Below are 22,953 nucleotides of genomic sequence, written 5' to 3'. Positions count from 1 at the left end.
CGGCATGTTTCAGGTTTACTGGTCCTGCTGGCGAGGGGCGGGGGGGTGGGGGGAACGGGTGAGAAGAAATGGGACAATCAAAAGCAAAACAAAAACTCGGGGCACGGCCGAAGCCCGGCTCCTGCTGCTGGCGCCCGGCCGCGTGGGGGCCTCTTGGCCTCCCCCCTCTCGCGCCCTGGGAAAACGCAGCCCGGAGCTTGGCCGGCATCCCGGGAAACCTCGGGGTGCGCCGGGCGCGAGCCCCCCCGCGGCCGCAGCGCCCGCTCGGGGCTGCCGTTCCCTGCCGAGCGGCACCGAGCATCCCCGCTCCACGCCGGAGCCGCTCGCCGCGGCGATGTCCCGGGCACCGTGAACGTCCCTGGGACGTTTGGGGCATAAAAAGGAGGCGATGGGGACCCGGGGGGTGCAGAGCACCGCAGCGGGGTGCGGAGCGAGGGGGGGGGCGAAGCGGCGGCCCGAAGCCGGCGGGGAGCTGCTCGGCGAGAAAAACACGCGCGCGGGCACGGGAGAGGCGTGCGGCTCCGGCACCCAGCGGCGCTGAAACCACAGAGGAAGCAAACAGCGAGCGAGGTGTCGGGTAAGCGAAACGCCGGCGGCCGGGGTGGGGGGGGGGTGCAGAGCCCCGAGGAGCGAGGGGAGGGGAGCAGCCCGCGGCCCGGCTCCGGATTCGGGGCTCGGGGGTGCAGAGGGAGGGAGGGAGGGATCCCCAGGGGGGGAACGGGGTGGGGGGGCACGACGCCTCGGTGACGGTCCCTTGGGCAGCCCCGGCTGGGCTCGGCCGCCGGGGTTTTGCGCTGGGCCCTCGCCTCCTTGCAACAATGCCCGCCGCTGCCTGGTGTAGCAGGGTGCGCCTGTGTGATGAGTTGTGACCGTTCTGCGGAGGCCTCCAACCTCAAGCAGAGCCGCCTCGGGGAGGCTGCAACGCGGAAAAGGAGGAGGAGGAGGGGGAAGGCTGGCGGTGCGGCCCGCGGGCGGCGCAGCCTTCGCCGGGGCGAGGCGCTGAGCTGGCAGATCGGCAGCCCGCCGCCGCCAGGCAGGCTGCGAGCCGAGGGCCGGCGAGATGGTGCGAAGCAGATAGGCTGCGCGCTGCCGCCGGCGCAGCCGTGCGCCCGCCGCTGCTCCCTACGTCTGCCGCCGGGGCGGGGGGGGGGGGGCGGAAAGGGGGGGAGCAGCCCCCTTGCCCCCGGGGCCCAGCCCGGCGGGGATGCGCTCCTCCCGGGCACGGGGGCCCCGGAAAAACGAGCCGCAGGGGGTTTTGCTTCGGCTCGGCGACTCCGCTTTGAGGCCGTAAGGGTTTCGGGGCAGGGGCTGCGGGGGGGCCCGGCCGGCTGCCCTCCCCGGGGCCGGCCTGCCCCCTTCCCTCTCCCGCCACCCACTCTCCCTGCGGCCTTCTCTCCCTTTTTTCTAAATCACGTGATCGACGTCAAGCGCCGCTGGGTGCCCCGGCGGTTACTCATCGCCGCCGGGCGAGTCAGAGCGCCGCTTCCCTCCGGGGGTGGGTGCCGATGAGTCAGGAGGCTGCGAGCACCTCCTGGAGGTGCCGGGCGCGGGGGGTCCCCGTCGTCGTCCTCCGCTCTGTGCGGGACCTCGCCTGCGCCGGGTGCCCCAGGAGGCTCCGGGTCGCGGCGCGTGGCCCCCCCCCCCCGCCGCCCCGGTGCACGCACCAGCGCCCAGGGCACGTGCACGGTCCCCGGTGCCCCCGGCGCTCGGCTCGGGTGGCTGGAGCGCGGTGCCCCCCCCCCCCCCCCAAAGATGCTGCGTGGCGGCGGCGAGGAGGCTGCTGCCTCCGGTCCCCGCTGGGGACGCTGGCGGGGGCAGCGGCCGGCGTCGCCCCGGGGTGCTGCCGAGGCTGCTGCAGGGGCCGGCGGGGACGAGCGCCGCAGCCCGGCCGTGACCTCTCGCCCCTCCGCCAGCCCGGCTCAGGCCCGGGGGGGGCCACCCGCCCCCGGGGGCAGCACGTGTCCTTCACTCTGGGGTGGCGGGGGGGAGAAACCCCCTCCCCGTCCCCATCGCAAGGGGAACCAGCCCCCCGGCGCCGGCAGCCCGTGCCTCAGTTTCCCCCGTGCACGGGGCTGATGGGGGGGGGGTCGCAGCCCCCTTTCCTCTGCGCCCCCCGCCCCAGCGCCTCCTCCTGCTCCTTGGCAGCTCACCGAAGAGCTGCAAACCGCAGCGCTGGCTTGTGGTTTTGGTCTCTCCCTCGCCCCCTCCGGTGCTGCAGGGCTGGCGGCGGCGGCACCGGGGCGGCGCGGCCGGGGCCCGAGCGGCTGCACCCCCCCGGCGGGGCTCGGCACCCCCCCGGCGCTGTGCGGCCCCCCCGCCCCGCAGCCGGGCTGCTCCGGCGGCCCGCGGCGCCGCGTTTCGGGGCGCTGGGAGCCGCCTGCCCTCGAGCCCCCCAAAAGCCCCGCGGGGAGCGACGGAGCCGGCGGCGGGGGTCCGGGAGCGGCTCCCCCCGCCGCGGGCCCTGCATCCCGCCGATGCGGCGGCGGCACAGACCTGCCGGCGCTGCGGGACGAGCCGGCAGGTTCCCGCGGGCAGGGGCAAAACGTCCCCATGTGGGTGCAGGGCTGGGGGGTGGTCCCGTGTAGGGGGGGGGGGTCCCGTGTCCGGCGGGGGGGACCGGCTGGGGGGACAAGGGACGAGCCGTTCCCGCGCCAGCCGCGAGAGGGTTGGGCTGCACCGGGCCTCCCGCGGGCCGCATCCTGCCGCGACCACGGGGCTGGCGAGGAGCAGCTCTCTGGGGGGGGGGACCGTCCCCCTGGCACGCAGCCGGGGTGGGGGGATATGTCCCCAGGAGAGGCCTGTCTGGACCCGTTGGCGGGCGGCCGGCCCTCCGCCGGCCCTTCCCTGTGCCCCCTCGCCCTCCGCCGCGGCTCTGCCGGCTGCCCCGGCGCGGACGGGGCCGGGAGACGCCGAAGCAGCGGTGACTCTGCTCGGTGCCGGGTCCCCATCGCCGGTGGCTCCAGGCCCGCGCGTCCCCTCCCCGCTCTCGCTCTGATGCACAGCTCTGCGTTTCCTATGTGGCAACTTTCTTTTTTTCTTTTTTTCTGTTTTTTTTTTTTCCTGGCGAAAAAAACCCTCTTGTTTTGGGCCAGTTGAAACGTCTCTTTTTCCAGTAGGCTCTTTCTTTTTCTTTTTCTTTTTCTTTTTCTTTTTCTTTTTCTTTTTCTTTTTCTTTTTCTTTTTCTTTTTCTTTTTCTTTTTCTTTTTCTTTTTCTTTTTCTTTTCCAGTGTTTCTCTCGGTAAGGGGAAAAAACAAGCGATTCTCTCTGCTTCGGTTTTCTATTTCGTCTGCCGGCGGCCGGGGCTCGGAGGGGGCGAGGGCAGCCCGGGCCGGCGGGAGGCAGCGGCGGCGGCGGCCGGGGGATGCTCTGCTGTCTCGTAAGGGTTGAGCCGACGTCTTTCCCGGACCGCGTTTCCCTCGGCCGCTTCCACGCCAGGGGCAGGGCTGCGCGGCCGCCCGCGGCCCCGGCCTCTCCTGCCGAGCGGGGGCCGCAGCGGCGCTCGCAGCGCCCGCGGCGGGGACGGCCCCTTGCAGCCGGGCTCCTCGCCGTCCCGGCGGTGGCGGCCGCCTGCCGTGAGCCTCCCTGCTGCCGCCCACCGACCCTCGGCCGCCCCGGCGCCGTGCGGCGCCGCGGCCCTGGCAGCCAGGGTGGCCCCCCGGCACCGGCCTCCGGGCAGCACCCCGGCCCCCCCCCGCCGCCCACCTGGGGCAGCCGCCGCCGCTCCGACCCGCCGCCGCCTCCCGCGCCGGCGGGACCCCGTCTTTCGGAGAAACGGCCCCTTTATAGGAAACGGCGCGGGGCGCGCTGCGAGGAAGCGCCCGGCGCTGCTGCCCGCGTGAACGTTTCTTTCCAGCCGTGGGCGCCGAAAGGCCCCTCTCTGCCGCGGATCCGGTGTGAGTCAAAGCCGGAGCCCTGGGGTTGAACCACAAGCCCCAGAGCTGCTGTGTCACGGGGGAGCACCGGCCGAGGCGTTTATAAGAAATAGAGGGGCCGAGGGGGAAGGCAGCGCGGCCGGGGGCTTTGCCCATCTCCTGCCGCCCGCGGGAAACCCGCCGCGCGCCCGGGGCTGCAGCGCCTCGGGCCTCCCCGGCGCCCCCGGCCCGCGGGGACCCGGCGGCCGCCCGCTTCCCACCGTGGCCCCCGGCCCGCGCGCGCGCCGGCAGCCGCCGGACCCTCCGCAGGCGCTCTTCCTGGAGAGAGAAAGAGGCTTTTTGGCCCGTTTTTGGCCCGTTTTTGCCCCCCCCCCCCCAAACCAGGTGCCACCTGCCTGCGGCGCTGCTTCGCACCCGGGACCGGCAGCGGGTCCGATTTGGGGACGGGGCCACCCGGGAGGTTTCGCAGGGCTGTTTGCAGGGTGCCGGCGGCCAGCGCCGAGCCCGGCGTGACGCTAAAGCGAGGACGAGGAGGGCAGCGACTTCGCGCCGCAGCCGACGGCGGGGGGGGGGGCGGCCCCGGCTGCCATGTGCCCAGCGCTGGCACAGATGCTGCGGCGCGACAAGGGCCACCGGGACCCCTGGGGACCGGCGGGAGCGGGGCCGGCGCTGCCGGGAGGTGACGGGAGCCGGCGCGCGGTGACGCGGGGGGGCGCACGGGGCCTGGCGCCCCCCCACTGCGGCCGGCACCCGCCCGGGGGGAGCTTGGCGCTCGGCTGTCACAACCGATCGGCGTTGGGGGCCGCGTCTCCCGACGCCGTAAGTGGGGTTAAATTCGGGGTCACCCGTATCGAGCAGCAGAGGGTTGCGTGTGGTTTTTTTTTTTGGGGGGGGGTCTATGGGAAAACAACAAGCTCGGGCCCACCCGCGGCATCCCAGCCCCGCCGCGGCCACGGTGGCATTTGGGGACGCTGCTGCTCCCCGCTGTCGGCGGGGGGCTCCGCGGCATGGGGGGGGGACGGACGTGTCCCCCCGCTGGCCTTTGGGGACAGCCCAGTGGTCCCGTCCACGGCTCTAAATATAGCATGGGGCCATCGGCGTCCGAGCGGCGCTGCTGGCCTGAACTCGCCGTGACCGCCGGGGCGCTGCGCCGGCGCGGGCCCTGAGGCCACCGCCGACCGGCACCCGGTGCCCGGCCGAGCCGCTGCGACGCCGGCCCTGCCCGGGCCCGGAGAGACCCTGCAAAGCCGCGCCGGGCTGCAAAACCTCCCGGGAAAGATGCTGCAACGGGGCTTTTGGGGGCCGTCTGGCCCTGCTCGCCGCGCTGGGGGCAAGGTCGCCGGTTCGAGGCCGACCCCGGGCAGTTCTGAGCCCGGCTCGGGGAGCTCTGGCACGGCAGTGGGTGACCCCCAAAATGCACCCCCTTGCCCTAGGAGCCAATCCCAAACAGACGTTTGGGGACGTGCTTTTGGCCAGGTGGGGGTCTCCCCTCTGCCTGGGCAGAGGCGCCCGCCGGGCCGCCCCGCGCACCCGCCGCCTTGTGCCCCTCACTCGTTTTCGGCTCCCGTGTCACCGCCTGGGCTTGCGTGAAGCAGTCTGTAGCCGCGGGCGGATTCTTTTAACTAGCTGCTGAAATTAAAACGGCTTTCTCTCCTTCCCTCTGACCTATTTTTAACATTTGATTGGATTTTCTTCCCGCGCGCCGGCCCCTGGTGGGGCCGCGGTGTCAGCCCCGCGTCACATCAATTAATGCACGCGAGGCATCATTTGTCACTTTGCATTTCCGAAAGGCCTTTTCCGCCGCCGAGGAGCCGGGCCGGCTCGCAGGGCCAGGGCCTCGCGCGAGCGCTTGGCTCGGCGGCGGCCGGCTCTCGGCGGGTGCGGGCGCGCGGGCGCCGGTGCGCACCCAGCCGCTGCTTTGGGCTCCGGTTTGATGGGCTTCCCCTCTCCCCGCGCCGGTGCGCGGAGGCAGCTCCCCTCCCCGGGGCGATGCGGGTGCAGCGATGCTCCTCCGGGGATGTTTCCCATTATTTTAAGGTTTTCCCCCCCTCCCGCCCCCCGTTGCAAGCCGGTGCCATTGGGAGGCGCGGAGCCGGCGGCGCGGGGCGACCCAGCTGTCCGGCGCTGCTATCCCAGCCCTTTCCTGTGGGGCCCAGGTGCTGCGCGGGAGGGCTCCCCGGCGGGGGCCGGGACACCCGAGCGCTGCTCCCGGCCCCGTTCCCGGAGCAGCCGGCGCTGACACCTCCACTTCCGTTTGGCAGGGCCGCATGCGTTATTTTTATCCGCCGGCTCCTCCGTTTGGCATGCTGCAAATCCCCCCCCCCCCACCTGCCCCGGCTCCAGCTGCCTCCTGCGTCCCGCACCCCCCCCCCCGGGGCTGGATCAGACCCTCTGGGGCAGGATGGGACCCTCCCGAGGCAGGATCAGACCCTGCAGGCTCTTCTGCAAGGCTGCAGCAGCCCAGACGCCATCTCAGGGATGTCGGGACCCTGCCATGTCCCCATCCTCTCGCCCGTCTCCCGCCGGGCTGCAGCGAATCCCCGCCGCCGCAGCGGATATTTGCCACCCGGATTATTTCCTGGGGGGCTCTCAGCACCCTGCCAGCCCCCCACCCCGGCTCCCGCCGACACCTAGCAAGGCAGGTTCATCCCGGGTCCCGGACCCCGGCTGGCGGGTGGGCACAGCGCAGGGGGGCTCGCGCGGCTTCGCCGGGCGCCCTGACCCCCTGCTTGGGCAGGAGCTGTCGCGCCCGCCGCGTCGGCGGCCGCCCCCCCCCCCCCGCGCGCTGGGCCCGCGCCGCTCGCCCCCAGCCCCGGCGCCGCGCGCTTACGCTAAGCCGGGCAGACAGGGGCTGCAGACACCCGGGAGCGCTCCGGAGGGAAACGCGGCTTTTCACAGGAAATCTGCTTCCCTCTGAAGCAAATCGCGGCGTACAGGAATCAGACGAGAGGTCAGGGAGAGGCGGGTGGGGAGTGAAACGGACTCCCCCCGCCGGCCCCGGGGGTCCTGGCGCGCCTGTCCGCCCGCCCGCCGGCCTCCTCGCACGCCGGCCCCGCTGTGCGCCCGGGCACGTGACGGCCCCAGCGGCCTCGCACGCTCGCGCCAGCCTCCCTTGCACGGCCGTGCGTGGACCCAGCAGCCCCTTGCACACCCAGCGGCGCGTTTGCAAGCGTGCACGCTAAGCAGCCCCCTTGGCGCATCCATGCATGCACAGCCCAGCCCCTTTGCACACACAAAGCACCCCTTGCACACCCATGCATGGGTGCTGTACCCCCCCCTTGCACGCCCATGCATGGGTGCTGTACCCCCCCCTTGCACACCCATGCATGGGTGCTGCACCCATGCTCGCAGACGCTTCCCTGCTCCCCGTGCTGTGGTGGGTCAGCGCTGGGGGGCAGAACCGGGGCAGGGGGAACGATGCCCCACGGCGCGGCGGCGAGCGGGGAAGCTGCCCCGTGCACGGGCGAGAGACGCCGTCGCCTGCCAGCCAGCGACCCGAGTGGCGCAGGGGTTAACGGCGTGGGGCCCAGCGCCCGGCCGCTTTTGGATGGTACCGGCTTGAAACTATGTTAATGACTTTTCTTCCTGTCCCTCTCCCCTTACACCGAGGGCAGCGCGGTAACCGGAGCCCGTTTCCTTCCCCGAGATTAAGGAGCCGTTGGCCGTGGCTGTGCCGGCACTGGCAGGCACACGGCCCCCCCCCCTCCAGGACGGCACCAATTTATAATCCAGGCTCAGCATCCGACCGGCTGGTGCGGGGTGCACCCAGCACCAGTGCGGGCACCGGGGGTGCGTGCATGCACCCGCGTGCACCCGGGCACCCACGTGCCCGTGCCGGGGACCGTGGGGTTCATGGTCATGACGTGGGTGCAGAGACCCCCCCCCCTGCACAGCACCAAGCTGCCCTCCACCCTGCGCCACCTGCGCTCCCTGCCTCAGTTTCCCTTTGCAGCCCAGGGCAGCCCGGGCCAAGCTCCTGCCCCGGCAGCAAGGACCAGCAGCCGGAGCATCCTTTCTGCCCCGGCCAGGATTTGTCCAGCGAGGGGTGAGGTGGTTTCCGAGGGCTCTGGGAAAGCTGTAGAGCGGGACGGATTCGTGGTCTCGCCGCTCCGTCCCACCCATACCCCAAAACACCCCCGGCAGGGCTGTGCCTCGCGCGGGGGCTGCCGAAACGCAGCTGCGGCTGGGGTAGAGCGCAGCGGTGCCGCTCGAGCCACTGCCGCGTGGTTTGGGACAGGAAGGAGGAGGGATGGCAGCACGGAGGCGCTGGGCGGAGGCTGCGGAGGAGCGGAGCGGGGAGGCAGCCGAAACCCCCGAGGCCAGGCCTGAGCAGCCCCCCCTGGCACCCGGGGCCCTCTGCCCCTTCTGCCACCAGCCTGGGGCATGTCAGCGCTCTGCGACTCAGTTTCCCCTGCCCGATGTGACTCAGAGGACGCGGGGCCCGGCTGCTCCCCAGGCACCACGATGCAACCCAGGGCTGGCCGCGCTGCCAGGGGCGCTCAGCACGCGTGCACCGGCCCAATCCTGCCAGGGCTCTGCACCCCGCCGCCGCCGCGGAGCTGGCCCCCGGCAGCCCGTGCCGCAGCAGAGCTCTTCCCCTTTATACCCCGACGTGTTTTGGCCCCTTGACTTCACAGCACCCGGCTGGCTTTGCCACTGCTGACTCACGGGCGCTCGTCCGCTTTTGCACCTGCGGAGCCAGGGCCTCCGGGTGCTGCCGCCCGGGAGAGCACGGCCGGGTGCAGGGGGTCGGTGGGGTCCCCGTGCCCACGGCGCGGCGGTGTCCCCTTGGGCAGCTGGCAGGTGGCCGGCCCGGCTTCGCCAGGCTGCGGTTTGCATTCATGCCTCCATGAACTTCTCAGTAACCTGCTGCCTTCGAGCAGCAGCGAGATGCAAATTCCTCCGGGGTGGGGGGAGGATTTTTGTTTTTTCCCTGAGACCAAATTTAGCTGCATGGGTGCCCTGCGCGTTCAAGCTCATTTCAATAATGAAAACAGGAACAATGTGATTTACTAAGAAAATAACCCCCAAGTTTCCCCTCTGTCCCTAGCAGGCAAATTCCTGCTGGAAAAGTGAATCCCCTCTGCAGCCTCGTGGGAGCAGCATCCACCTGGGCGCTGGCCCGGACGGCAGGACGCGGGGACAGCGGGATCCGAGGACGGAGGGATACGGGGACTGCAGGGCTTGGAGGCAGCACGACTTGGGGAGAGCCAGGCTTGGGGAGCTGCAGCCCTGCCCGGTGCCACGCAGCCAGCCCCCCCCCCCCCAGGAAGGCAGGGGGACCCCCAAGATTTGGTCCCCAGCACAGCACGGGACGATGCTGGGACTTAGCCCAAGGCAGGGTCTGCTCTGCAACCCAGCAGGTAAAAGGGAAGGTTAAAGACCCGGGAGATGAGACAGTCTCCCCGGGCCGGCGAGGGCCGACGCTGCCGCCAGTCTCGGGAGCGAAGCTGCGGTGCAGCCGGGTCCAGCGGAGGCCCTGCGGCTGCAGGGTGCTGGGCAGGGCATGAGATGCAGCGAGTGCGCACGGCCTGAGCCCACACGGCATATCCTGCAGCGTGAGCCGTTTCCTCCCCCGGGGCGGCCCTCTGCGGGCGCTGGCGTTTCGGTGAGCACAGGAAACCAGACGGGCGTCAAAGAGGGACCGGGCACTTGGGGCACGGCCCGCCCCCACCAGCGCCCGCTGCCCGGGCTTTCCCACTCAGCTTCTCCCTCCATCCTCCCACGGGCCTGCCGCCTGGCCCCAGCCATCTGCAGAGGGCAGACCCCGAAGGGGAGTGAGAGGGGGAAACTGAGGCACGGGGCAGGCTGGTAATCCCCCCCCCCAAGCCCAAAGGAGGTCCCAGGTCTCCTGCCCGCTAGGAAGGACTTTGGGGGCGAGGACTGCCCAGGCAGCTTTGCTGCTGCGGAGCCCAGGGGGCTTGCGGTAAACCTGGTGCTGAGCCGCTCCCAGGCTGCAGGTAGGTTTGAAATCCCTGAGTCCCCATCGCCGGGAAGGTCTGGGAGCCCCAAAAGCGCTGTTTTTGGGACCGCTCACCCCCATCTCGCTGGGTTGAGCACAGGCATTTAGCACTCAGCCTGGAGAAAGTCCCATCCCAAGGGACCCCGCGCCGGAGGGGATCAAGCCGAAATCACGGCGCTAAAGATGCTTGTGGGCATCCCCTGTCCCGGGGGCTGTCGGAGGCTGTGCGAGGTGACAGTCAGGACATGCAGCCCCCGGCTCCCGGCTCTCCTCCCCTTCCCAGCCCCGAGCGAGCCCTTCCTTGGCAGAGACACTTGTGACCGCAGTGACAACCATCACCCCAGGAGTCCCGCTGCGTCCCCCAGGGAGGGCAGTGGCCCTGGTGTCATTTTACCACGGGGGGGGGGGTGACTCAAGGCACAGGGAGGATGTGACATCCCTGAGGACAGAGCCACCTCCACCCCGGTGGACCCATCCGGGGCTGCGACCCCGGGGCCGGGGGCACGCGGGGTGGTGGCAGCGGCAGCGTGTCCCCGGCCCAAGCGCCTGCCCGGACACGGGCTCAGCAGGGAAGCTCGTGAGCCCGAGAAGCGTCTCTCCGGCGGCCGCGACGGCTGATCCCGCAGCGGGGGGGTGTGCCTGTGAATTTATCCTCAGCGGCGATGGTAAAACGGGAATGAATTAGCACGTCGTGACGTCAAGGAACACATGTGCTGCAGCACTTTCTTCTCTCCTTTTAATGAGTCGTTCCCCCCGCCCCCCCCCCCGCCTTTGCCCCCCTGGCCTTTATTTTTCCTCCTAGAAAAATTTTCTGGAAATTTCCGTTTCCCCCCCCCCCTTTCTTTTTCACAGTTGGAAACTTTGCAGGGTGATTTCTGCCTGTGGGTTGGGGAAAGGGTTTGGCTGCACCCCAGCAGCACCTGGTTGCCCAGTGCAGCCATGGGTGTTTTGGGGGTGTGCCTGCGTGTGCCTGCGTGTGCCTGCATGTACCTGCATGTGCCTGCGTGTGCACGCATGCCAGGCCAGGACTGAGCACGGGGCGGGGGGCTACTCTGGGCAAAATCCCCCGGCCCAACAGCTGCTGCAATGCCCCAACCTCAGCCCTCTCCCCGTCTAATTCCCAGGGGATTACGGAGCTGGGAGGAGCTGGCAGGGAGCCGGAAAGGGTTGGGGGGGGGGACAGCAGGGAGGCTTTGCATGGAGATTGAAGCCCGGGGACCCCTCTAAACAATTAGGTTGGTGAAAAGCCTGCCCAATGGCTGTTAAGCTGTGTCTGATGGGCCAATACACAACCCCCTATAGAGACCCCTGGGTCCAGAAGCCGGAGGTGACTCACTGCCAGGACGCCGGGGTCCTGTCCATCCGCCCCCCACCGGCCCAGCCTGCTGCCCCCACCCTGCACATCCTTAACTCCCCATTTCCTCCAGCCCCTCAAGCCCGACCCCTCCAAGGTCCTGCTGCAGCTCCCTCCCCGGGGCAGCAGCACCATCCCCGTCCCGACGTGGTCCCTCTCCCCCAGGCCGGGCTGGTGCCGGCAAACCCAGAGCCACAGAGCCCAGGGGATTTAGAGGCTGGTGGCTTTGGTAGAGACCCACATGTCCTCCCTGGGCCCTTTTTCTTCCTTTCGGGTCATTTTGGGAGGGCTGAGAGGTATCTCACGATGTGGGATGAGAAGGGAGCTGACTGCCCCGCCGCCCTCCTGCAGCCGGTGTCCCACAGGGAATGGAAAGTATTGACGAGCGCGGATTTGGGAAGCTGCCAAGGGAAGCAGCCCCTCTGGAGCAAACTGCCTTCGTGATGGCTCTAGGGGACCGGGGGACTTCCCTGGCTGCAGCTGGGTCAAGGGCAGGTGCCAGAAAGGCCTGGCCTTGGGAGGGGCATGGGAAGGGGCACAGCAGCCGGCAGGCATGGGCACCCAAGACGGTTAGGATGGGGTGGACACAGGCGTCGGAGGTGATCCCCAGCACGCCGAGGCTCCCGGGCAGCTGAAACCACCCCGAACCCAGGTGAAGGTGAAGGTGGGCCAAAAGCAGGACGGGGCCTTGCTCCTGGGGCCACCACAACCCCCTTTCCCGGGAACGGTCCCCGTTCCCACACTGGGCAGGAGGGAGCCTGGCTTGGCCAAGCGGCCTAAATGACGAGCCAGGTCCCACGCGCCAAGACTGCAGGCTTGCCATGAGCTCGCCAGCCCCACGCCAAGTTGCAGATGTTTCTCCTTCGTTGGCAGGTGATGGGCTTGGTCCTTTCCTTTTTTCTTCTGTTCATCTTCAAAATAAAGCCATGAACTTGCTTAAAAGGCCGCTGGGAAGCTCCAGCCTCTGCATTTCCATCTCGTGGCGGTTAAAAAACACAACAGTGAGGGCAAACGCTTCTCAGTTTTACCTCTCTCTGTGCCCCGGGTGCTTTGCTCATGCGTCGGTGCCCCGTGCGTGGTTCTCGCTGGCGGGACGGAGCCGCCGTGCAGCCTGGCCGTGGGAGACGCCCGGGGGCCAAGCGGGTGCAGGGCCGTGCGACCCCCAGCCACCCCCCAGCCGCATCTGCCAGGGTGCGGGGGGGTGTGTGGGAAACCCCAAATAACTAGCATGAGGCTGTGCAGGAGGCCTCAGGGGCACCCCAAAATCTGCACAGAGGTAGGGGGGACTGAGTTTGGGGGAAGGCCATGTTCTCCCCCTTTCGGGGTCCATTGGCTGCCCTTGTTTGCCCCCACACCGGGGCAAGGAAGTGGGCCTGGGGGCTAGCTGGGTGCAGAGGGTGCAGCCAGCACCCATGGGCACTCCTGGGCAAGCTGGCTAATTAATGGAATAATTGAGGGGCCTGGGAAGAAGGAGGAGGGGGGCTTTAAGTGGACCCCAGTGCTACCCTGTCGCCCTGTGCACAGCCCCAAAACAGGGGCAGGAGCGGGGTCCCTGCCTTGTCCCCCCGGTTACTCTTACGCATGCAAACTCTGTCCCCCCCTGTGTCCCTGTATCCCCCCGGTGCCCCCCTATCCCCCCGGTGTCTGCAGCCCTTCCCGTGCCCTGTGTTCTCCATCCCCTCCTGTGTCCCCATCCCTTCTTATGTCCCCTGTCCCTTCCTGTGTGCCCCATTCCTCCGGGTCCTCATCCCCCGTCCGCTGTCCCACGTCCCCAGCGCCCCATGTCACCACGTCCTGGCGTGTCCGCCAGGTCGCCCGTGTCCCCATCCCTACGGTGACCCCGTGTCCCCGTCCCCCGCCCCCGCGGGGCGGGGCGGCGGGGCCGGGCGGGGCTCCCGGCGCGGAGCCGCTTCTTTGGATAAGAGGCGCGGGGCGGCGGGGATGGGGCAGGTGCGCTGAGCGCGGCGGCGCCGGCACCGGCAGCAGCGGGGCAGGGCGGGCCCCCCCGCGCCGCCGGCACCCCTCCCCCGACGGCACTTTGGGGACTTTTTCCGTTTGGGGATTTTTTAATTTTTTTTTTTTTTTTTTTGGCTAACCGCCCCCCCCCCTTTCCTTGCTTTCGCCTTTCCGCCCCATCTCGCTGCGCCCCCCCTCCCGGGGGGGCATGGAGGGGGCGGCGGGCGCACAGCGCGGCGGGCGCCGCTGAGACGCGCCCGGCTCCGGGGGGCTCCGCCGCGGGGCACCGGAGCCGCCGCCGGGGCCGGGGCCCTATGAGCGGCTGAGCGGGGCCGGGCGCCCCTCCGCCCGTCCATGGGCGCGTTGGAGCCGGCGACGGGAGCCCCCAGCGCCGCCGTCCCCATGCTCAGCGGCGCCGCCAGCTTCGCCAAGGAGCCGCCGGGCCCCCGGGACGCCGCCGCCGCCGCCGCCGCCGCCTACTACGGCGAGGCGGGCGGACCGGAGCCGGCCGCCCCGCCGCTGCCCTACGGCTCGCCCGTAGTGCCGACCGGCTTCGGCAGCCGCTTCCTGGGGCCGTGCCCGCCTTACCGGGCCCCTCCGCCTCCCGCCGCCGCTCCGGCCGCCGCTCCGGGCTACGCGGCGGCGGCGGCGGCGGCGGGCGAGGGCTACGCGGGCGCCGAGCTGTACGCGGGCGCGGAGGGCGCCTACACCCCCGGCGCGCCGCCGCTGTGCCCCCGCGCCGGGCCGCTCTGCGCCCTGCCCGGTTACCGGGCGGCCGGCAAGGTCCAGGTGATGCTCAACAACTACCCGCTCTGGGCCAAGTTCCACAAGCACCAGACCGAGATGATCATCACCAAGCAGGGCAGGTGAGCCGCCGCCGGGACGCGCCGCCGAGGGGCGCCGGGGCAGCCGGGGGAAGGCGGGAGCGCCTCGGCCGCGGGCACCGAGACGGTGCTCCCCCCCCCCCCCAAAAAAAAAAAAAAGGTTTGGGAGGGGGTGGGTTGGGGGGGTTCGTGCGAGCGGGCAGTACTGGGGATCCCTGGGGGGGGGTCCCTCTGCGTGCGCAAGGCAGACACGAGTGGAGGAGCGCAGCCCCCCCCACCCCGGGCTCCCTTTCTCGGGGAGCCGAGGCTTGATGCGAAGAGAAGAGGGACAGGGAGTCCGTGCCCAGGGCAGGCGCTGGGGGACGTGTCTGGGGCTCCCGGCACGGGGCTGTCCCCAGCGTGCGTTGCGGTCGGGACCCCTCCAGGACCCAGCAGGGCGTGGGGGACCGCAGTCGCTCGCTGGGACGCAGGTGCCGGCGGGCTTTGCTCATGTCGGGCAGCTCTCTCGGATATTGCGCTTGCACAGGGCGGCCGATAGGCAGCTTTTATCCAGCCTCAACCCGCGGGCCGGATCCACAGCTCAGCACAGCAACAAGTAGCGAGAGCCGAGAGCTGGGGCCTGGGAGGGTGCTGCCAGCACCCACCAGCCTCCGGGTGCAGTGGGTGGGTGGGTGACAGCCTGGAGCCCCCCCTGCACCCCGTCTCCTGCCTCCGGAAAGGAGATCTCCCACCCCACGGCCTCCCCCGAATCACAGCCCGGCTGCCCAGGCGCCTCCGGGGCTGAGCCGGGGTAGGCAGAGGTCTCGTGTCCGCCAAGTGTGACCGGCAGGGGAGATTTCGGCAAGCGCTCGGGTGCCCAAGCAACTGGCGGTGACCCCCCAGGCCGGGCACCTGCTGGCCCCCTCCGCGCCGCCTCCTTCCCCGGCTGCGAGTTCCCCGAACCGGAGAAGGGTGTTGAACGTGCGCCAGGGTCCGTATCCAGGCCGCTCCCCAGCGGGGCGCGAGCGGGAACGCCGCCGGCCGGGGCTCAAACCAGCTCCGCAGCTCACAGCCTCGCGGCTCCAACCTCCCCGGAGCAGAGCGGGCAGGGGGTCGGGTGCGATTTGCCCGGTTCCCCTGACGTGGAGCGGAGGAGAGCACCGCAACACCGGGCGCCCGCCGCTGCCGCTCCTTCGGCCTCGCATCCCTGGGGTGACGTGGGGCAGGGGGAGCCGGGGCTGGAGCCGGGGGAGGCCCTTCCCGCGCATGCACCGCGTGCCCCGGGCTCCAGCTGGCAAAATTTCATCTTGCTAGAGTGATTTTTTTGTCCCCCCCCCCCCCCCCAGCCGCCATCCCACCCCTCCGCGGGCTCCTTCGGCTCTCGGCAGCTTTTCCCGCGCCTGCGGCGCTCTCGGGGGGCCGAGGCGCGGGAGAGCGTGGCGGCTCGGCCGCGCTCCCCGGGGCAGGCGGGGGGGCTGCCGGCCGCGCTCCTCTCCCTTCTCCCCCTCCATCCTTTCCTCTTCCTTTCCTCGGCCGAGACAGACGGTGTCACTTCGATGCTGAAACCAACCTGCTTAATGTGTTGGAAGTCTAAACGCGTTAGGGCCGGTTCGTTTGCCACGTTACGTTCCCAGGCCTGCTCTCCCGGGGGCTCCCCGCCGTCGCTGGGCTCCGGGCCGGTCGGTAAGAAACCATCCCCGTCAAGGACGGGGGCCGCATCCCCGCACGGGGGGCCGCGCGCCGCCCTGGGTCCCGCCGCGGCTGGGCTGAGCCCGGGCTCGGCGCCGGCGGAAGGGGTGTCAGGCGCGTTCGGCGCCCGACATGATTGTTTCCCGTGCGCTTCGTGATGCCGTCGCTCAGGTCGCACAGAAACCCACAGAAATTTGCCCCATCGTTTCTCTCCTGCCTTTCCCCGTGGGTTCGGTGGGGCGACGGCCGTCTCCGGCTGTGTCGGGGTGGCTCGGGGCCGGGAGCCGGTGCTGGGGGACGGGGGGACTCGGAGGGGGGGGGGTCTGGTGAAATCCCTCCTCTCTGCCCCAAAGTGCGCCTGGGCTCTGCCACCAGCTCCCAGCCTGAAACGGGGTGAATTCAGGGTGTTTTCTGCAGCTCCGTGCCCGGGTGACGGCACGGCCGGGGCTCTGCAGAGGGGCTCGGGGCGGGGGGGAGGTGACTCCGCGTGGGGGAGGCTCGCGGGGGGCTTGGAGCGAATCCAGCCCCGAGGAGACGTCAAACTCGGAGCCACAAAACATCCGTTTCCCCAGACCCCGAGCTGCTGCTTGCAAAAACCTCGGCGCGGGGCCTGGCTGTGGCACTACTGAAACACAGGAAAAAAACCCAACGTGGGCTTGGGGGGGGGGTGCTGGCGCCGGCCGGCACGCCTGGCGGGGCTGAGCGCCGGGGCTGAGCCCTCGCGCGTTGGGGTCTCAGCGTTCGGGGGGCGCCGTGGGGCTGGGAAGCGGCGCGTCGGGGATTTGGGGGTGGCTGCGGCAGGGTCGGGGCGCGGGGTGGCTTTGCCAGGGCAGCGAGGGCTGGGGCTGGGCGGGGGGGTGACGAAAGCACGGCGACGGCCCCGGGGACAAACCCGGCCTCCGGGAGGGGAAAGGATGCTGCGGGTCCTGCCGGGAGGGTTTCACCCCTTCCCAGCCTGACCCCCTGGGTCGGCCCGCTCCGAGGCGTTGCCTGCCCTGCTCCTTCCCGTTCCCCCTCGGCTCCGACAGGCTGCCGTCCCCAGCGCCCACGCCGTCCCTCGCCCGCTCCTCCCGGGGCGAAGAAAATTTCCTCCCAGTTTCTCGCCCAGGCCCCGCTTCCCTCCTCCGCCCCGCCGCGGCCTTCGAGGCTCCGCTCGCCCCGCCGGGGCAGCGTTTCTGCGGAAAGCCCCCGAGGGCTCGCCGTGGCGCGCGGGCGGGCGGCTGGGGGCGAAGGGCCCGGGGAATTCCTGCCTCTGCCTTTTACTGCGAAGCTGTGCCCTTGGCGGGGGGCGCGGGCCTGGGCTGTGCCCTTGGCGGGGGGCGCGGGCCTGGGCTGTGCCCTTGGCGGGGGGCGCGGGCTCTTTTTGGTACGCTACGGTTGGCTTTGCGTTTTGGGGGAGGCAGGGTTTGGCTTTGCATTTTGGGGGAACGCAGGGTTTGGCTTTGCATTTTGGGGGGATGCAGGGTTTGGCTTTGCATTTGGGGGGGACACAGTTTGTCTTTGCATTTGGGGGGAACACAGGGTTTGTCTTTGCATTTGGGGGGGACGCAGGGTTTGGCTTTGCATTTGGGGGGGACGCAGGGTTTGGCTTTGCATTTGGGGGACGCAGGGTTTGGCTTTGCATTTGGGGGGAACACAGGGTTTGTCTTTGCATTTGGGGGACGCAGGGTTTGGCTTTGCATTTGGGGGGACACAGGGTTTGTCTTTGCATTTGGGGGACGCAGGGTTTGGCTTTGCATTTGGGGGGAACACAGGGTTTGGCTTTGCATTTTGGGGGACACGGTTTGTCTTTGCATTTTGGGGGGGCACAGTTGGGCTTTGCATTTCGGGGGACGCAGGGTTTGGCTTTGCCTTTGGGGCCTGCACGGGTTTTGCCTTTGGTGGGGAGGAAACAGGGGCTGGTTTTGCCCTTCGGGGGGAAGCGGGCTGCCTTTGCGTCTGGGGGAGACGAGGGTTTGGCTCGGCCTTGGGCCGAGGCAGGATGCCTTTGGGGGATGCACGGGTTGCCTTCGCCGGCAGGGGGGAGGCCGCGGGGCTGGTTTGCGCCGTGCAGCGGCTGGCGTTCCCGCACCCGGAGGGGCAGGCGGGCGCCCGGCTCGAGCAGCAGTGCCACGGGCGCGGGGGGCAGGTGGCTGCGCCGGTCTCCTCCGCGGCCACGGCTTTGGCGGCTGCTGGCGCTGGTGCAGGAGACGAGGCGGCTCAGGACCCCGGCGCGGACCCCGGCGGCGGTGGGGGTCCCCGAGCCGAGCGGAGACCCCGGAGAGCCAGGAGCCCCTTTCAGGGCTCCAGCATCCGCCCTGGGAGCCTGAGAAAGGAAAACGCGAACGGGGCGAAACCAGAGCTTCGGGGGCTGAGCTGGGGAGTGGGGGGCCCCTGCACCGCACCGCGGCACCTCCCGCCTGAGAAACGGCACCGGGAGCATGAGCGGATTTAAAAATAACCGCAAGGCGTGCGTGGTTTCGGGCCTTGCCTCCACCCTCGAGCGCACCGGCTGAGCCCTGGGTTTTGCACCACGGTAGCGTTTAAAAGATAAACCTCTCTTCTTTTTTTTTTTGTTTTTTTAATCCTCGCTCTCGGTCGGCAGGAGCCCCCGGGAGCCGGAGCTGCCGGGCAGCGGGACGCGGAGCGACGCGGAGGGATGCTGCTCCGCAGGGCGACAGCGTCCCGGGCTGCAGGGTCCCCGGGGCTGGGACGCGGGGCAGCGCTGCCGGCATGGGGACCCCGCAGCGGCTGCCTGAGCCTGAGGCCGCACGCTTTCGGCTCACGAGTGGCCGGAGGGAGCGCGAGGGCTCGGCCGTCCCTGGGCGCCCGCGTGCGCTGCGCCGCGATGCTCGCCGACGTGCCCCGCGCGGAGCCCGCGCTCCTCGCCCCGGCCTCTGCTTTCTTTTTCTTTGTCTCGCTCTCGCGCGAGGGCAATTTTGAGTCACCAGCGCCCGGCTCAGGCTGAACGCGTTCTTTCCGCTCGTCTTTAAATGCCGCCGCCTTCCCCGGCGCGAGCGGCCCCGGCCCCGCACGGCGCTTCCTGCCGCCGCGGCTGCCTGCCTGCCGCCGCGCGCTCCCGGGGGCCGCGGGGACATCGGTGATGCCCCGTGCGCTGGGGCAGGGGACAGGGGACCCACTCGCGGGTGCAGATCCCTGCCGCCCCAGCTCTTCGCGTGCAGGAGCCTGCTAGCCCTGTCATGAGTTTGCAGCTCTCTGCACGGGGTTGGATTTGCAACGGAGCCCCTTTCCCGGCGGTCGCTGCGGGGAAACGCTGTGCGGGAAGGGCTGGTGCCGGCGTGGGGGGATCCCTGCAGGACTCCTGGGTCCCGTTCCTGGGCCTGGAGCAGGAACTGGCTCTATCTGGGGTTTCGGGGAAGGGGCCGAGCCGGGACGCCGGCGTTGTCTGCCCGTGCTCCGCGGTGCCTTCCCCGCCGCCGCCGCTCCCCCTGCCGCAGGGTGTGCAGGGGGGTTAGTCCCTGCTTTACCGCAGCTCCTCGTCCTGGCAGAGGTAACGGGGGGAGCAGGGATGATCCTCACGTTTCCCTGTAGCGCTTAAAGGGTGCTGAGCCCTGGAGCTGGGCAGAGCAGGACTGGCCCTGCCTGGGCTTTGGGGCAGTGCCAGACCCCCGCTTGGGGAAGGCAAAGGGAGAGTCGGCCCCGGGGCCGGCGCAAAACTGGGGGCTTTGCCCCGGAGCCGCGGTGGGAAGGTGCCGGTGCGGGGCGAGGGCTCTGCCAGCCTGCTGCCACCCGCCGGGGCCCCGTTCTGCCGGTGGCCACCCGGGGCCAGGCACCGCTCCCGAGGGTCTGTCCGTCCATCCGTCCGTCCCGGCCGCTCTCGCCGGGGCTGACGGCCGGGCTCGGGTCAGGTCCGGGGTCCCTCCCCGACCAAACGCCCCGCTGCAGCCCCCCGGCCGGCCGCAGGAGCGCGCAGGGCTCGCCGGGGCCGTTTCGGAGAAACCCGGCACCTGCTTTATGAGAAACGCTGGTGCTTGGGGAAAACGGGGTGGGGGGCGGCGAGCCTGGCCCCGCAACGGCGGCGGCTGCTGCTGCAGGGGGCAAATCCCCCCGCTCCATCGCCCCGGTGTTTCGCGCTCGCTTCCCGCACGGCCAGGGCTCGGGGCAGCAGTTTGGGATGCGGCGCTGCGGGGCGGGGGGGATGTCCATCCACCCGTGTGTCTGCCTGTCCGTCCGGGCCGTTCGGTGCCGCTCCCCCTCGGTGGCAGCGTGGGTGCGGGCTCACCCCAGCTGTCGCTGCTGCCGCCGCGCCGGGCGCTGCGCGGGGCCGCTGGGACCGGGAGGTGGGGGCGTTTGAGGGGGTTAACGCCCGTGGTGGGGGGCCGGTTTGCAGCCTGGGTCTCCAAAAGCCAGAGACTCCAGCGGGGGCCAAAATGGCCCAGTTTGACCTGCCGAAGGCCCGCGCTGGTGCAGGGGGCGAACGCTCCGAATTGGCATCCCCGGCCAGGGCGCGAGGCCCTGCTGCCCCGGCTGCAAACCTGAGCTGGCCACTGGGACCAGCTGGGGCTACTGGGGTGAGCGGTGGAAAGGGAGGAGAGAAAGAGCTGGGGGCAGATCTCTCGCCCCGAGGGCCAGGTTTGGGGTCTCCCCTGCTCCGGCACATGCGTGCATGGCTGGGGGCAGATCTGGGGGCTGCACGGTGGCCCCCCCCCCCCCCCCGGTCCCGTCCCCTTCCTGCCCTTGGCGCAGCCCGATGCTCAGCCCAAAATAGCAGCGGTGTTGGTTTCCGAAGCGGAAGGTGCTCGGGGAGGGGGAGGAAGATGCCGGCCGGGGGGAATCGGCCCCGCGGAGCATCCCCCAGCTGCCGGGGTCAGTCAGCAGCTCGCGGGCGGCAGCAGGGGCCGGAGTGCGCCCTGCCTCAGTTTCCCCACGCGCGCGGGGGCCCTTTTCCCGCGGGTGATGCTTGCTGTGCTTTTGTCCCTGCCGCAGGCGCATGTTCCCGTTCCTCAGCTTCAGCCTCTCGGGGCTCAACCCCATGGCCCACTACAACGTCTGCGTGGACGTCGTGCTGGTGGACCAGCACCACTGGCGCTACCAGGGCGGCAAGTGGGTGCAGTGCGGCAAAGCCGAGGGCAACATGCCAGGTACGGGGCACCCCCTTGTCCTGAGCTGACCCCGTGGGTGGTGCCTCCCCCCCCCCCCCCAATCCAGCACCGCAGCCCCCGGGGACGGGCACGACCCCAACCGCGGGGTGCTCTGCCGCAGGGAACCGCCTCTACCTGCACCCCGACTCGCCCAACACGGGCGCCCACTGGATGCGCCAGGAGGTCTCCTTCGGCAAGCTGAAGCTCACCAACAACAAGGGGGCCTCCAACAACGTCGGGCAGGTAAGAGCCGGGCCGGGCCGTGCAATGCCGGGCCGGGCCGTGCAATGCCGGGCCGGGCCGTGCCGCCTGCCTGCAGAGCCCGGGCCCCCCCGACCGCCCCCCGCGACCGCCCGCTGCCCCCCTGCTGCAGATGATCGTGCTCCAGTCACTGCACAAGTACCAGCCCCGGCTGCACGTGACGGAGGTGAAGGAGGGCGAGGGCGAGGAGGCCTGTCAGTCCCCGCACACCCAGACCTTCACTTTCCCCGAGACCCAGTTCATCGCCGTCACCGCCTACCAGAACGCCGACGTGAGTACGACCCCCGCCCCCCGGCACCCCCCGGGGCCCCAGCAGCATAGAAACCCCAGGACCCCCTCCCAGTATCCCCCCAGCATCCCTCTGCCCCCAGCATCCCAGGTACCATCTACCCCTCGCCCCCAGCATCCCAGGTACCCCCTCCCCACATCTCCCCAGGCCTCGGCATTGTGGAAACCCCTGGTACCCCACTAGCATCCCCAGTAGCACAGCAGCCCCCAGTACACCCCCCCCAGCAGCCCCAGTAACCCCTCCTGGTATCCCCCTAGCCCCCAACATCACAGAAACCCTGGTACCTCCCTGCCAGTATCCCCCTCAGCCCCCCAACATCACAGAAACCCTGGTACCCCCCTGCCAGTATCCCCCTCAGCCCCCCAACATCACAGAAACCCTGGTACCCCACTGGCACCCTGGTCCCCAGCATCACAGCACCCCTCCAGGACCCTCCCCCAGCACAGTCTGGGACCCCCCCCAGGTCCTGGCAACACCTTGTGGAGGGGGGGGGTCTCAGGACAAGCAAAGGACTGAAGTGAGATGGGGGATGCTCGAGGGCAAAGGGACTGGGGTGGGGGGGGACTTGCGGCTGGGAGGTGGCAGCAGCCCTGGTGCCCCACGCTCTGTGCCCCCCCCCCCCCCAGATCACCCAGCTGAAGATCGACCACAACCCCTTCGCCAAAGGCTTCAGGGACAACTTTGACTCGTGAGTACCTCCCCCCCCCGGCTGGCCCCCCCGGCTCCGAGGGCCCCCAGTCCCCCCCCCCCCTCACCCCGCAGCATCCCGCTGAGCCCCGCCGTGTCCCCAGGATGTACGCGGCCTCGGAGGGCGACCGCCTGACGCCGTCGCCGCCGGACGGCCCCGGCTGCCCGCAGCTGCTGCCGGCCGCCCGCTTCCCGGCCCTGCTGCACGAGCAATACCCGCTGCCGCCGGGCCGCTACTACGGGGGCGAGCGGGGGGCCCCGCTGCCGCTGCCCCCCAAGGACGCCCCGCGCTGGTACTTCGCCCCCCAGCAGCCGCCGGCCGAGTACGGCGCCTACGAGAGCGGCTACGGCGGCGGCAAGCTGCTGCCCTACGGCGTGAAGCCCCTGGCCCTGCCGCCCGCCGCCCGCCCGCCCCTGCCCTACTACGGCGAGGGGGCGCTGGGGGCGCCGGGCGCCTGGAGCCCCCCACCCTACGCGCCCAAGGCCGGTCCCGCGCCGCCGCTGGGCTGGTACCGGGAGGACGGCAAGGGCAAGGAGGCGGCGGGCTGGCCCGAGGGCAAGGCGGGCGACGGGCCGGGCGGGGGGCTCTACGAGGGCGAGTGCAAGCGGCGGCGCGTGTCCCCCTACCCGTCCAGCGCCGAGAGCCCGCCGCCCGCCGCCCGCAACGGCGACCTCTTCGACAAGGACCCCGGCGCCCAGCCCGCCTACTACGGCTTCTACAGCACCTGAGCCGCGGCTCGCCTAAATCTGGGGAAGGGTGGGGGGGCCAGGACCCAGCTGGGGTGGGGGGGGTGCAAATTTGGCACCCCGACGCTGCGGGAGCCGATGCACCCTGGCCGTGCCGTGGGCAGCCGCGGGGCTGGGGCCGAGCCCCTTGCGGAGACTGTACCCGCGCCCCCCGGCCCACCGCATCCCCCCCCCCCCCTATTTAAAGCCCATGTCCTGAGAAGACTTGAGCGCAGCTGGGGGGGGGGGTTGCAGGCACGGCGGTGCTCAG

General features: G+C 70.5%; 1 protein-coding gene across 2 annotated transcripts; it reads left to right on the top strand.

The window, feature by feature from the left end:
* The first annotated feature begins 62 nt into the window (after nucleotides 1–62).
* Nucleotides 63–22,742, top strand: TBX21 (T-box transcription factor 21). 2 transcript variants are annotated; one of them, XM_068918936.1, is made up of 6 exons: nucleotides 63–577; nucleotides 20,565–20,719; nucleotides 20,841–20,962; nucleotides 21,093–21,251; nucleotides 21,896–21,957; nucleotides 22,061–22,740. In XM_068918936.1, exons 1-6 carry the CDS (start codon nucleotides 69–71, stop codon nucleotides 22,683–22,685), a joined length of 1,632 nt encoding a protein of 543 aa, XP_068775037.1. In that variant the 5' UTR covers nucleotides 63–68; the 3' UTR covers nucleotides 22,686–22,740. The 2 variants fall into 2 exon arrangements, with proteins under 2 accessions (XP_068775037.1, XP_068775036.1); XM_068918935.1 differs by lacking the exon at nucleotides 63–577 and adding an exon at nucleotides 13,501–14,012 and having other exon boundaries at nucleotides 22,061–22,742.
* Nucleotides 22,743–22,953: the final 211 nt, after the last annotated feature.

The sequence above is a fragment of the Struthio camelus genome, chromosome 25 (genome assembly GCF_040807025.1).
Source record: "Struthio camelus isolate bStrCam1 chromosome 25, bStrCam1.hap1, whole genome shotgun sequence".
In the NCBI taxonomy this organism is placed as follows: Eukaryota; Metazoa; Chordata; class Aves; order Struthioniformes; family Struthionidae; genus Struthio; species Struthio camelus.
This window is presented reverse-complemented; position numbering and strand designations above follow the sequence as displayed.